General features: G+C 33.5%; 1 protein-coding gene across 2 annotated transcripts in view; it reads right to left on the bottom strand.

Moving 5' to 3' along the window:
- The window catches only part of LOC106673789, a 28692-nt gene that overhangs the window by 1463 nt on the left and 13198 nt on the right, over positions 1-14031 (bottom strand). Inside the window, exons 8-20 of one of the 2 annotated variants that reach the window (XM_014406055.2) lie at positions 11234-12889; positions 10439-10556; positions 10298-10380; positions 9297-9415; positions 9125-9226; positions 6461-6548; positions 6321-6397; positions 6090-6262; positions 5951-6035; positions 5779-5881; positions 5592-5718; positions 5236-5396; positions 3164-5162 (exon numbers count right to left, since the gene is read on the bottom strand). In XM_014406055.2, coding sequence (XP_014261541.1) covers positions 3164-5162; positions 5236-5396; positions 5592-5718; positions 5779-5881; positions 5951-6035; positions 6090-6262; positions 6321-6397; positions 6461-6548; positions 9125-9226; positions 9297-9415; positions 10298-10380; positions 10439-10556; positions 11234-12889 — 4891 coding nt within the window. The remainder of the gene's footprint in view (positions 1-3163; positions 5163-5235; positions 5397-5591; positions 5719-5778; positions 5882-5950; positions 6036-6089; positions 6263-6320; positions 6398-6460; positions 6549-9124; positions 9227-9296; positions 9416-10297; positions 10381-10438; positions 10557-11233; positions 12890-14031) is intronic. The other variant, XM_014406056.2, reaches the window with a different exon arrangement.

Genomic DNA, 14031 nt, shown 5'->3' with positions numbered 1-14031 from the left:
ATTCTATGCTAAATTAATAAGAATTCACATGTCTTATAACAAAACTAATAAAAAATTTCAATTTTAAATTGGGTTCTGCGAGGTGATGAACATGTATTTGATCATCTTGTAACGTAGCTATTCGCCAGGAATTGTTTGCAGCACAATTGTTAAAAAACAAAAAAGTTTTTATTTAATGTACTAAAATCTGTTGTTTGGACCTTAGGTGTTTGGTGTAACATTTTTTTTTTGTTTGCAAGTGGGTGAGGTGATCACTTCCTTTGACATTTTGCGACTACTTCTTATGCATGTCCTCATTGTCAATTTATTTTGTTCATTAAACAATTATATAATTATTGTGTTTTTTGTAAATTCTCTGCCAATCAAAAAAAATGCAAGATCCGCAATTCCCCAAGTATAAGGGAAGTCATAAGTGGTAGCAGAGCGTGGTTGAAATTTTATCTTTTTTGGAATTTTTTTTTTCTTTTTTATAATTTACGGAGCTTATGTCTGTTTTTTCCCCTTATACTTGGGTAATTGCGGATCTTGCCTTTTTTTTATTGGCAGAGAATTTACAAAAAAAACTATAATTATATAATTGTTTAATGAACAAAATAAATAGACAATAAGGTTATGAAAACATATATAAGAAATTATCGCAAGGTCAAAGGAAGTGATCACCTCGCCTGCTTATAAAAAAAATAAAAAAATAGTCACACCAAACACCAAAGGCCCAAACAGCAGATTTTGTTGCCAGATTGCCCAAACAAACCTATTTTTTTTATCAATTGTGCTGCGACACGTTTTCGAGATTCTCTTTGGGCGGAAGCCCCTACCGGCGGTGCCAGGTCGCTGGAATCTTCTCCCAGTGCTTTAGGAGGGGAGGCGGAGTTGACGACAATTCCTGGCAAATAATCTACGTTACAATCTATGATCATCGGCCTATTTCTTGCTAATTTTTGATATCTGACGACTAATAAGCCCATCGATGAAGATGGTGAAAACAAAAATAAAAATAGCAAAGACATGCAGACCAAAAATGATTGAAATCATTTAATTTGTATTTAATTAGGACAATTATAGCATAAATTCAATGCTGAAAGTGATCGGGGGAAGACAAGGGAAGAAAATATTTTCAATTTACATTGAACTTAAGTAAACGAGCTTAATTGCAGAGACTAGACATCAACTACAGAGTAGTCCTGCTAATCTGAACACGTGGTCTGTGGATAGGAAATTTTTTACTTTGCAAACATAATTATATTGATAGATTGAAAAATTCCAAGATTTCCGTGGTTGAAAACTGAATTGAATTTATTCAATTTAGTAAATTACATGGACATTCGGGCTCCTGGCCCATCATCAGCAAATAAACATAAAGAAATCTCATGGTACAATTGACAATCTGAAGGCACACCCATCAGTAATTTGCAATTTTTTAAATAAAAGTATTTAAAAATATCGAGGGGAATGTCGTCAAAATTGTTTTAAAACTGTAATAGAAACATATATTTTATTTTAGTTTCTATTACAGTTTTAAAACAATTTTGACAAAATTCCCCTCCACAAATAAAGGGGGTGGAAAAATAATATATATGTATCATTGGCATAGTCCAGGTATAAATACTTTTATTTAAAAAATTATAAATTACTGATGGATGTGCCTTCAGATTGTGAATTATACCATGAGATTTCTCTATGTTTAGTTTCTGATGATTGGCCAGGAGCCCGAAAAGCCATGTAATTTACTAAAGTGAATAAAGGTTTTCAACCACGGAGATCTTGGAATTTTTCAACCTATCAAAAGAGAAGATATGAACTGTGGAGTTGGTAATATATAAAATAATATAATTATAGTTATTAATACTCGCTCTGTAATGTCGATTTTCCTGTACTTTAACGCTTAAATTGTGATGCCTGTGAGGTGATGCATTTACATTGTAACACATACATTTGAAAATAACCACCCGCCGTTAAGAGGCGTAACAAATGAATGGAAGGGAGAAGCAACAGAGGAGACGAGCAGATCAAATCGTGCCATGAAAAGGACAGTTTTGCATGCAACCCGGAGACTTTTAAAAAAGAGAAAAAAGAAGTGCTATCAACTTTGACAACCTTCCTAACCTTAAAAAAGTTTCTTTTTTCTTTTAACGTATGTATATTTGTATTGGAGTCGTATTGCTTTTATTTTAGATTAATATTGACCTATATTTATTTCACAATTTAATTTAACAATCATTAAATCATTGGTACAATTTTTTTTTAAACAGATATTTATGCTTGTTTGTTAAGTTTCTATGCTGTCTGTTACTAACACAAAGAAATTAATACCCTTCATGGACCACCGTTAGAGTAAACAAACAAACTTAAATTACTTTGAGACAGTGTATACAAGAAAAGTGTCACAACACAAAAAGCGGTAGTTTTTTTAGTGGTAGTACAACTGGATTTTTAAAGTTTTGTGTTTTTGCTTGTCTTGGACAAACGAAACACAATATTGATCGACCATAATGGCGTGTACTTAATACATAAATAACAAAGAGTATACTTTGTAAAATTTTCTTTTGTTGCGTTGTGTCACTTTTTCTTGTGCAATTGAAAGTTCGATAATTGACAGCGTAAATGAGCGGAATTTATATTTTTAATATTTTCTATAAAAAGGGCATAACTGGGTTAGTAAATAATTGTGACAATAATTAAACCTAGATGGACCACCGTTAGAGTAAACAAACAAACTTACATTACTTTGAGGCAATATATACAAGAAAAGTGTCACAACACAAAAAGCGGTAGTTTTTTAGTGGTAGTACAACTGGATTTTTAAAGTTTTGTGTTTTTGATTGTCTTGGACAAACGAAAGACAATATTGATCAATCATGAGTTTTTATTAACAACAACCATAATGGCATGTACTTAATAGATAAATTAAAAAAAGTATACTTTGTAAAATTTGGGGTTGTGTGATATGCGCAATTGAAAGTTCGATAATCGACAATGTAAATGAGCGGAATTTATATTTTAATATTTTCTATAAGAAGGGCATAACTGAGCTAGTAAATAATGGTGACAATAATTAAACCCTTTAAACCCAGATGAACTTTTCTGGTTACCTAGTTTTTGCAATATGTTATTTAATAATAATGGCTATTATAGATTAAAATGTAAAAATAATTAATTCGTTTACCTTGACTATACATGAAATTTTTCTTCTTGTCGAAAGCAGCAATCGCCGCATCAGTTGCTTCATTTATTATATTTGTGCAGATGACTTGTATGATGTAGTCGACATTCACATTTTGCTGTCTTTCCCTTTGGAGGGCAGAGAGGAGTGGTGTCTCTTCTGGATTTTTTTCATACTGTTCCATATTCTCCTTCCAGAGTTTGTCCGAAAGTTCGAAAGAATTGTGGATCAAATCAAAAACTTCTTCGCTGAGTCTTTCCCTAGGATTTGTTTTTACGTCGTTAGCGACTTCCATGACATTTGCTTCACCTTGATCGCTGAACCTTTTCGACGAGTGTGACGAAGATTCTTCCAGACTGTCGATGACCTCGGTCTCTGATTCTACAGATAAGGACTCATCATATACTTCCTCGATTTCCTCGTGATTATCCTTTCCACTCTCTTCCGCAATCGCTTCTGATATTTCATAGCTCTTCGATGCCGGGAATGATGGTGGGCTCGAGGCTGCTGCTACACTCTTTTCATCAGACTTTTTGCCTGGCGATGATTGGGACAAATTAGGTTGTATTGTTGAAAGCTCTTCGGGTACAGAGAATACAGATTGTGACTGTTGATTTTTATTCTCAGAGGCGGTTTCAACCTCATCGAATTCGTGATCAACGCCACAGTTTGTATACGAACTGGCCACTGACATCTCCCCGGATGATAGTGTAAATGATTTGTTCTCGTGGCTAGGAGAGTGCTTCTCTTCTAAAAATTGAGATATGGTCCTTTTTGAACCTTCTTCCGTTTGAAACGTCGGAGAATATTCACTCAACGACTCTCTGAGACTGTTGAGAAACGTGTCTTTTTCAAGTTGCTCGCTGATACTTTTGACATTTGATTGAGGACTTTTTTCAGGAGTAAGAGTTTTCACACTTTCAGTAGGTTTTGTCTTGCTCTCTTCCGACGGGATACATGTAGGAGTATCAGAAGAGCTCGCCTTCGAGTGGAATTTTTGATCATTTGTATCGTTTGATTTTTTTGAAAAATGTTCGCTAATTTCATCAAGGTTGATACTTTCAGGAGAAATCGATGAAAAACGTCCAGATCCTGTTTCAGTCCCATAAGAGCCAATTAATTCACTGATGATGTTCGTCGTAGTATGAGACTCAGGGGAATAAGACCTAAATTTACTTTCTGTTGGAATCATACTGGAAATGGTCGTCTGGTTTGTCGGAGAAGTTGAAATATCATGTATTGCCTTGAAAGATGATGCTGTTTTCACCTCTGTGTTATGTTCATTCGATTCTTTAGTTTCGCTGCTCATATGTGATTCTTCGATACCTGCCTTGGTTTCATCATGCACAGAAGACTCTTTAACTTCCGGCACGATAGTTTCTTCAGATGTATCTTCTTCGACTTCAATTCTTTCACTGATTTCTGCTTCAGATTTAGTGGCAAAGCTGGCATCGAGGTTTTCAGAAACTTCTTTTATCGGGCTGGAGCTAGATTTGGAAGGGATCGAGCTAGGTATGTTTTCTGTTACTTCTTTCAAGTCAGATTCAGGATTTGTCATCGGCAATGTGGCTTGTTCGACATATTCCGATATTTCTTGCATGCTCGTTTTCGTCTGCGACTGTGTGAGAACGGTCGAAATGTCGCTGACTGGTGATCCACTAGTGATCATTTGATGGGCGATGTCTATGACTTCCTGCACCTGAGCGGATATCTGTTCTGGCACACTGCTATGCGACTTTGTGCTAGTGGCAGACTCTAAACTGCCGATTATTTCAGGCGTTGGTTTTTCTTCTTTGACCTCGGATATCTTGGATGTCTGTTCGACCTGGGACGTCACACTCGATACGACTTCACTGCTTGCGGACGTGATTTTATTTGCATCGGATTTCTTCTTTTCATTATATTTCGGCTGCTTTATCTGCGGTTTTGTCACTTTAACATCCGGCTTTTCCAATTCGTTCTGCAGCTCATTTTTAACTTGCTCGATATAAGAATCATAAGCCTAAAACATCAAGACATCTCATTTAGTAATAATTAGTGTATTCTACATGTACTTTTTTTAAATAAAACATTACATGAATTTGGCTAATTAAAGATTGCTCTTTTGCGCGAAGACGTTCCCTCTGGCTTTTATGATATTCCTTCCTTAATTTTTCCAACTCGTTCTTCCTCTGCTTCAGCTGGTGTTGAAGAGCGGACACTCTTATTTCCATATCACTCTGTTCGGAAAGTGTGTCTGGGAAAGAAAAGTTTCACGAGAATGTTTATACTGTATTTGTTGTTTTAGAATTTGTTTATTTTTTCATTTATCATGACTAATCATAAACCGAAGCTGAAAATAGATCTGCTTTGTGTTTAGAATTTTGTTAAATTATCATCAATAATTAATGTTTTTAATGTTAAAATATAAAAAAAAAAAACTCGTAAGTACCATTTTGCGATAGTGTTATTGATTCATCAGAACCAGTTGAATATCGCCTTTTCAAAATTGTTACTCTTGGCGACAAAGGTGATTTCAATATCGTCATTGGTTTCCTTTTATATTGAACCCTCGAACTCTAAAATGACCAATAATATAAAAACAAATTAATAAAATAAAAAACTTTAAAAAAAATTACATGTCTGCTTCGGACAGTAACATTTTTCATCGTGTGCTCTGATAATCCTGAAGACATCTCGAAACTATCCGAATATTCGTTTTGGTTGTCAGAATCCATTAAACTATATATATTAAAAAAAAAACAAAAAGAGTTAGAAATATATTAAATATTTAAAAATTAAATAATTTACCAAAGTTGTTTAACGTTTTCTCCTTGGCCTAAGTTTTCAATAGGCATTTCAAGTCCTAATGGTGAAGTGCCTCTGTCGATAGTACCTGTAGAGAAGAATTACAATAGGAATCTTTAAGAAAAAAAATTATCAGTCTTACATGGGAAAGATGCAAAAGTTTGGATAGGTGCGTTAAAAGGCGATCGGGCAATAAGGCTCTCCATTTCTCGTACACGTCGTTCTTCTTGTTCCAACTTTTGCTTCCAAGCAACTATAGCCTCGACGTTCTTTTTCCTTTCTTTCAACAACTCCTCTTTTTCTTTCAACTGCCTACTTTAATATAAAAATAGCGTTAGGAAAGTACTTGATGGACTTTGAACCGATGTAGTACCTGGTTTGCAAAAGGACTAAGTCTGGCGATTCGGCTGCATCGCCTTTCATATTGGAAGATGATATTACTTTAGCAAGCTAAAACAAAACATGTACATTTTAAAATTTAAACCTTGATTAACAAAGATTCAAAATCCTTACATCTTTTTTAAGCTGCGAAGGTACTACTTGCATCAAATCTTCTTTCGTTTTTTTGTTTTTACCCGCTGATTTCTCCAATTTGCGAAGCCTAACACAAAATTGTATTATATTGGAAATAATTAAATTAATAATAGACATTAATAGGTCTGCAATCAGACTGACGAACTCTGCCATTCCTTAATGTATATTTATCTATACTTTTGTTACTTTTTTATTTTTTTATAAAAAAATTGATAAACACCTTTATCTACTAAATGGTCTGCGGGGTGATGAACTAGTATTCTGATCATTTCCAATCATTTTGGCTTCGTTATCCTCATTCTTTTAGTTTTTCAAATGCTTCAGTCACTTATGATGGCAAGAAACTAAAATGTCTGGCAAACCAAAATAGTGACAGATGGACCAAAATGAACAGAGAAAAATCTAACCATAGGATAATAGTTCATTTTGGCATAAATGATAAAAGCAAGAAATAACTAGGAATACAATTTTTAAAATGACTGGTGATTCTTGGACAGAAATGAAAGAGCATGAATTGTGAATGCAATTTTTTTGCAATCTTTACACTTAAAATATTTTTTTCTTTGCCCCTGAGGCACATCGGACCCTCAGACACATTTCTAATATTTTTTTACCTAATATTACTTTTAAAGAAGTTTCATCGAAATCTGTGATCTCACATCCTTAGCCTCTGTAAATCAAAAAATATTAGACATGAGCCCGAGCGTTGTTCCGAGCAGGAAAAAAAAATTCAAAGTAATACGGGGGCAGAGGTGGCTGAGTTGTTAGGCCCACTCATATTTGCCATAGTCCTGAGTCCAAATCTTAGCATAGCCCATGACTTTTTATTGAGAAAAATATGAAAACAAGCTTTCTAATTGTTGCAATAACATTGAATGAAGATAAAAATCCAGACGAGTTATGAATTTTTAAGTGGAACTCTAGACATCTTTGAGAAAAAAATTGCCCCCTGTGAAACCAGCCAAAAATGTCTCTATTTATTGAAAATTCTTATTTAAGGGTTTTAAAGGAGGCTTAAAACAAATCCATTAAAATGAAGGGACCAGTGGAAAAATGATGAGGTTCCATTTTTTCAACATTTGAGATAAATTTAAAGTTTCATGAATACTGGTGAAATAGTTTCTTTTTTGATGTTTGATTCAATAGTTGTAATAACTTTAGAGTTCTTTTTGAGTAATTCTCATGATACAAAAACCATTAAACCCTCATTTCGAACCCAGGAACGAATAAGAAAATACCATGATTACAAACTTTTATTATTAATTTCAAAGATGAGCAGACAAGTGAAACGAAAATTCTGAAATATCTATGGTCGAAATTTTAGATTAATCATTGTAAAAACAAAACTGAAAAAAGTTAAAAAGCTCTAAGCTAAAAAGTTTTACGTTACTCACCGTCTACCTCATAATCAAAATAAACATCATCCTGAGTTTCTGTGGCAGTTCTATCTGTGACCAAATTATTGTAAAACCTGGCAACTTCATTGGTGAGAAACGTCAGGTGTTGCAAGTCATTATATTTTTCTAAATTAATAGGAAGGGGCCCATCGTAGGAGTTACAAAGCTGCTGTTTTAGTGCAGGGTTCTTCCCTTTTTTTGCCTTTGTGGCACCCACAACCCGTGCTTATTATAAGCTCCACAGAATGAAATGAGTGTTGTATATACTCTGGTGTGTAAGAGATATCTTCAAACATCAAATCGTTCTTGTGGGGATGGGACATTTCAGTTTGTACATCGGTACTAAGTAATTCGTCCACGATTTGAAAAATTCCCTCATACGGTCGATAACAGTGAACGGTTAGGGTTTGCATCTGCTCATACCAATCACTCCATCCTTGAGGCATATCTACATAGGATTTTGGATTAATCATGGTTATATTAACGCACTCCAGATAGGCCACGGATGGGAAAGAAAACTTTTCACAATATATTCTCCCTTTTTCTGTTGCGAGATGGTGAAGGAATCGCAGAACTGTATAATTTTTATTTTGCCCTGCACGAGTCATAAAAAATTATAAGCGTTCTGACTGCTGTGGAAGAATTTTTAAATGCCGGGGAGATGGATCCTCATCGTTCTTCCTTAGGCGCACAGGAGTCCCATCGTTCTTCCACTGTGCCACCCATTTTCACACGCGATTTTTAGTGGAATCTAATTGGTTTTCCCTAGCCACATTTGGCAAGTTAATAGTTAATGTCACAAGCCAGCAGATGCCGGTGAAATCTCAATTCTGACAAAAAAAATGGACCCTCATCGTTTTTCCACTGTGCCCTTATTTATTTTTTCAACAAAAAATGATTTGGGGGCCTATTTTACTGGAAACGTTTTTTTGTTTTTGCAACTTTTTATGTATCCCACCTTATTTAATACGATCCTGCATATTATTTTCTTTTTCCTACATTAAAAAAATCAATTTAATATAATAACCTAAAAATACATGCACAAAAGACAAAATCCCCCCCCAAAAAAAAACAAAAAAAAAAATAAAACAATTAGTAGAGAAGGCAAGAAAGCTCTGACACAAGTTACATCAATTTTTCAACCTAGTATCACCAAAGAAAGGTTAAAATTGGTGATCCTTGTAATTATGACTGATGACTTACATATTTTTTAAATAAACGTCCATTATTAATAATTTTTTTTTACCTAAATATTTCTTTGAGATCTTCATACAGTTTTAACATCAAAGCTCTTTCCTTCTTCTTTAAAATACTTGCTTCCGAATCTTTCCCCTTTCCTATTAATTTTCTGTTGAACATAATTTATTGTTATTTATAAGCTTTTTTTTTTAAATCGACTGTTGATTATTGAATCTTACAATCTCCTAGATTCCATTTCCTCTATACACGCTTTAGCCTTTTTAATCAGAGAGGTTTCATACGAATTTAACGATCTGTAATTTTGCTCTGCTGTTCTTGAGTCATTAGGTTCATCAAACTGAAAATTAAAAAAAAAAATTAAAAAATATATATATGATTATTGAAAAGATTTTTTTTAAAGATTTCAACTGTCGATATTAATGCCTCACTCCTGCTAAAGGTAGGATTATCATTGTGGGAAAGATCTCTGTAGCAAATGTTTTAAATTTTGCTGAATATTATAAAGCCGAGAGGAAAAGCCATCCAAATATCTTACTCATAAAAAAATATTTTTTATTGATAATACTTACATGGCATTTAAAAATACTCTAGTTTTTCAATTTTTACAGATTTTCTATCTACACAACTTCTACTTGCGCATTTCTACATGTGCAATGCTGAAAAAATTGTATTTTAAGTATGACAGTGTGAAAAAGTGTTTTCTTTCAATAAAACTGTACCTGAGGTTTTTAAACTTATACGTGTTTGTATATCAAATAATCAAAAGTGTTGATAAAATCAAATATTTAAAAAAACTTATAAATTAATTATAAATGATAAGCAATAATACTTGTTAAGATATATAGTGAAAATGTCCTTTAAAAAAACCAGTAATATAAAAAATTAATAAATAGAAGGAATGAATGTTATTTATTGAAATTGATTTCCTAAAATGACTGATGACGTTGTGTGCAGGAAATTGAGTGTATATGCCAAGGACTGAGGGCAAATGAGGAATAAGGGCGAAATATTAAAATAAAGGGACACTTGACATTTCTCTCAATGGATGGCTTATCTCTTCGATGAGCATTTAAAATGTCGAGAGCACTAAAGTTTTCTGAACGTTATATACATTACCTACAATCAAAAATATTTTATTGGTCATTTTTAAAATCGGATATCAATGAGATGGTTCGATAGGTGCAAAGAGCATTTATCATTTACAATATATTTGACATACCACCTGGGAGGTTATTTTGGCGATCTTCATTTCAAGAGGTCTCTCTTCGTATGTGTTCGGCGAATACGTTTCAATGCTCGTAACTGGAAACGTAATACAGCGTAAGAAATTTTTCTAAATGACATTTTATTTCGTACTCACAAGTGATATTTTTATCGATTGATGAGCCTTCTTCAAAATCAAAAGGCGGATCATGAATTGAGCTTCGTAAACTTGTTACTTCCATTATTTCACTTATACCATCAGCCTCCGCCTTAGCCTGTAAAACATAATGTTAAAAAAATCTAACTCATGTTCAAACCATTTATATGTTTTAAGGCATAAATTTTTTTTTGTCAAAGTTATACTACATTTGATGATTATTATTTATGATTACTGCGTGTTGACTGCAATTCTATTCTAAAATTGTTCCATTTCTACTAATTTTATACAATCCCAATCCTACTGGTAGGTCAAATTCTTGCTATATAAATGAATAAAAAGACCGTACTATTTCTACTTAACTATAACATCCTGATAGATCAATTAATCCATGATAACAATTTTACTTTAATAAATAAGTCCTTTAAAATTTTAATAAGTCTGGATAAAAGCATACTTATTATTGAAAATCATTTGAATAATACAGCCTCAATTTCAAATGAATTGTGGCCTTTCACTAATGGTGTTCATAAAATGAGTGTTTTTATTGTTTATTGAGAGAGAGAGAAAAAAAATGTCTTGTAAAAATTGCAAATAAAATTTGAAAGCTCATTTTGATCAAAAAATTGAGTGTGTCGAATGGGATTTATTTACAGTACTGCATAATAGAAAATAAGGTTCTTTGTTAGCCATAAAAGGACAATGGAAAGATATACCTGGTAAAAGCCAACTTGTTAAATCAATACTTGGTTTCTTAGAAACAAGTTCAAGATTAATGAAAAATCTTTAACTTACTTTAACTGATTGACTAGTGACTCGATGGACTTCATTATTGATCACTGTATTTCCTCTCGTAAGGGTTCTTGAAAGTTGGACCATTTCAGAGACGCTGTCACTGGAATTGTCGCTGAAAATGCTTTCAGAATAGACTTTCTGAATGATCTTTTCCCTAGCTTTTGCCGCTTTTTCTGCCGTCATAATGACAGGGAGAGTCGTGTTGACATCCCGGGACGAGCCTGCTGCAGATTCTTGGGCTATCATAACCGGCGTCTGTGTGACAATGGCCGTCGGTATCGGCGCTGCGTGAGCTGCAGTGCCAGAACTTCCTGCCATGTACACCGGAGTGGTACCATAACTGCCTGACATCGACTGGTACATAGCCGGTACATAACCGGCCATTTGGGAATAACTGTACATGTCCTGTTGGTTCGCCGAGCACACAGCTATATTTGCATTATTCATCGAGTAAGCCCCTACATTCTGAGGATACACATATTGTCCAGCAGGTACATTTCCATAAGGTGACATGTTAATCATATATTTTGAATAATTTACTCCTGTTGATGAGTAGTCGTTACGAACAGGATAAAAATCATGATGATTAGAACAATACCCGATATGCATATGACTTTTATTTGTCTCGTCATTTGCCATTCCTGCCATGCAAGAGTAATTTCCGTGAAATGTGGAAAACCCTTGATTATTGGTGTTCATATTGTTTCCAGACTGGTTGCTTGAATATTCTGACAAAGTGGCATAATTTTCAGACTGTGCTGAACAAATAGTCTCAATGACGTTGTTATCTTTTTCATTAGGGTCTTGTTTGATCTCTTCATTTACTGAAGTCGTCGAAGTCCCTTTCTGCTTACTTGAATGCTTTGACAGCTCATCGGGTTTACTAGGAAATTCCTCTGACGAGGCTCGCACGAGAACATTTTTCTTGGACGTCCTCTCCTTTTTATGATGAGTGGACTTCTTCTTTTCGCACTTTGTAGGACTTGCCTTAGAGTCGCAATCTTTAGACGCCTTCTGCTGGATCTCGTCAGTTTCCCCATCGTCCTTTTGAGGGATAGTCTCTCCAGTTATCAATTTCTGATATCTAAGGTTGAGACACTCCAACGAGTCACTTAATTTCAGAGGAGTAACTAACGCAAGTGAAGTATCGCTTTTAGAAATCTGCGGTTTAATGATATCCGCCTCTGGAACCATCTGTTGCTTTTTCGCCCTAGTTGCTGACTTACTTTTTCCTTTTTTTGCATGCGTACTTTGCTTTTCTGGCATAGATGCAATTAAGCTGTACTTGTTTATTTTATCTGCGCTTAGATTCACCAGCTCCTTACCAATTTTATTAGGACTTGTCAACTCCTTAACATTGTATGTAGCATCACAAAAATTCAACTGAGGCAACGAATTGATGAAGTTCTCAGTCGTCGTAGCTAATTTTGAAGTCCTGTCTGTCAACTGTGGAATGCTGGCCATATCAAGGGCAAAATTGTGAACATTCAAGTCCTGGACGTTCTGTTGCATTTGCACTGAATCCCGCTCCTTACGATCTTCACCGTCCAACAATTGCAATTTCCTTTTAAACGTATTGATGAGGTTAAAAGGATCCGGATCTTCGGATAAATCTTTCAACCAAAATGGAGTTCTGGGCCTGTCTAAGTTTTCATTCTGCAATAAAAATAATTGATTCATATAGCAATAAAAACCATTCAAATTTTAATGTCAGTCTTTTAATTGTTAATATTATTTTAAAAAACAAAACACCGAATTTTTAAAAGCCTAAATCTACTAATTTATCTAATGTTGTGCAAGTTATATAAAAATTATAAATATTAATTTAAATTTATTTTTAATTGTATCGGTTGACTAGATTATATCTGCACTTCATCGGAGATGATCACTTTCTACGGGTTTATCACCACCTGCAGACCCATTACAGTTTACACTAAATCTCTGTTATATTTAATCATTGTACAGTGTCAGCAATAATATTTGCATCTACTAATAATAAAAATGCTAGTTAAAAAATATATTATTGAGTTGTTTTCAGGCCTAAATTATCAAAAGCAGTAGGTTATTTTGTAAATAAAATTCAAAAATGTTCGATTTTTCTTTCTTTTTATAACAATTCTGTCATAAGATCAAATTCCATGACAATGAAAAAACAGGGCAAAAACAATATGAATTGTATTTACCAAACGGTCTACACCTTCCGAAAATTTAGGCCAAAAAACAGCACAATTTGAAAATGTACATAATGGAAAATAAATTAAAAAAAATAAAATCTATTCTAAACATTCTTTTGTATGGAGCACTAAACTGAATACATTTTTGAAAATTTCAAATTCAAAATTTAGTTACTCATGAAAGCCAAGCTTCCATCCAAATTATCTGCCGAACAAGTTATGCGATAATTTTTTTATGAATCATAAATGCACAATTTCTCAATTTTGGAAAAATATTTGCATTTTTTCTTTATATCAAGAACAACAAAAAAATCCAATATTTGATGTGAAATTAAAATTTAACTAGAAATCATCTATTTTATAAATTTTACAGCCATTTAAATTTAATGGTTTAAATTAAACGTATTTCAATAATTATATTGTACAATTATATGAATAGATGGGGTGAATACATTTCTTTGACTTCATTTATAAGATTTTTGGTTGATTCCTTTGATTTTTTTTATATTCTTAAATCGTTACTAATCTTCAACTGGTATGATGAATATGGTAAATACTTTAATTACAAAAAAAATAACAATTGCATTAATTTCAATAAATGTATTGAATTTAGACATGCTAGTC

Source organism: Cimex lectularius, unplaced genomic scaffold (assembly GCF_000648675.2).
Source record: "Cimex lectularius strain Harlan isolate CLEC.00 unplaced genomic scaffold, Clec_2.1 scaffold42, whole genome shotgun sequence".
In the NCBI taxonomy this organism is placed as follows: Eukaryota; Metazoa; Arthropoda; class Insecta; order Hemiptera; family Cimicidae; genus Cimex; species Cimex lectularius.
The sequence above is the reverse complement of the archived record's forward strand: the minus strand, read 5'-3'. Positions and strand labels throughout refer to the sequence as shown.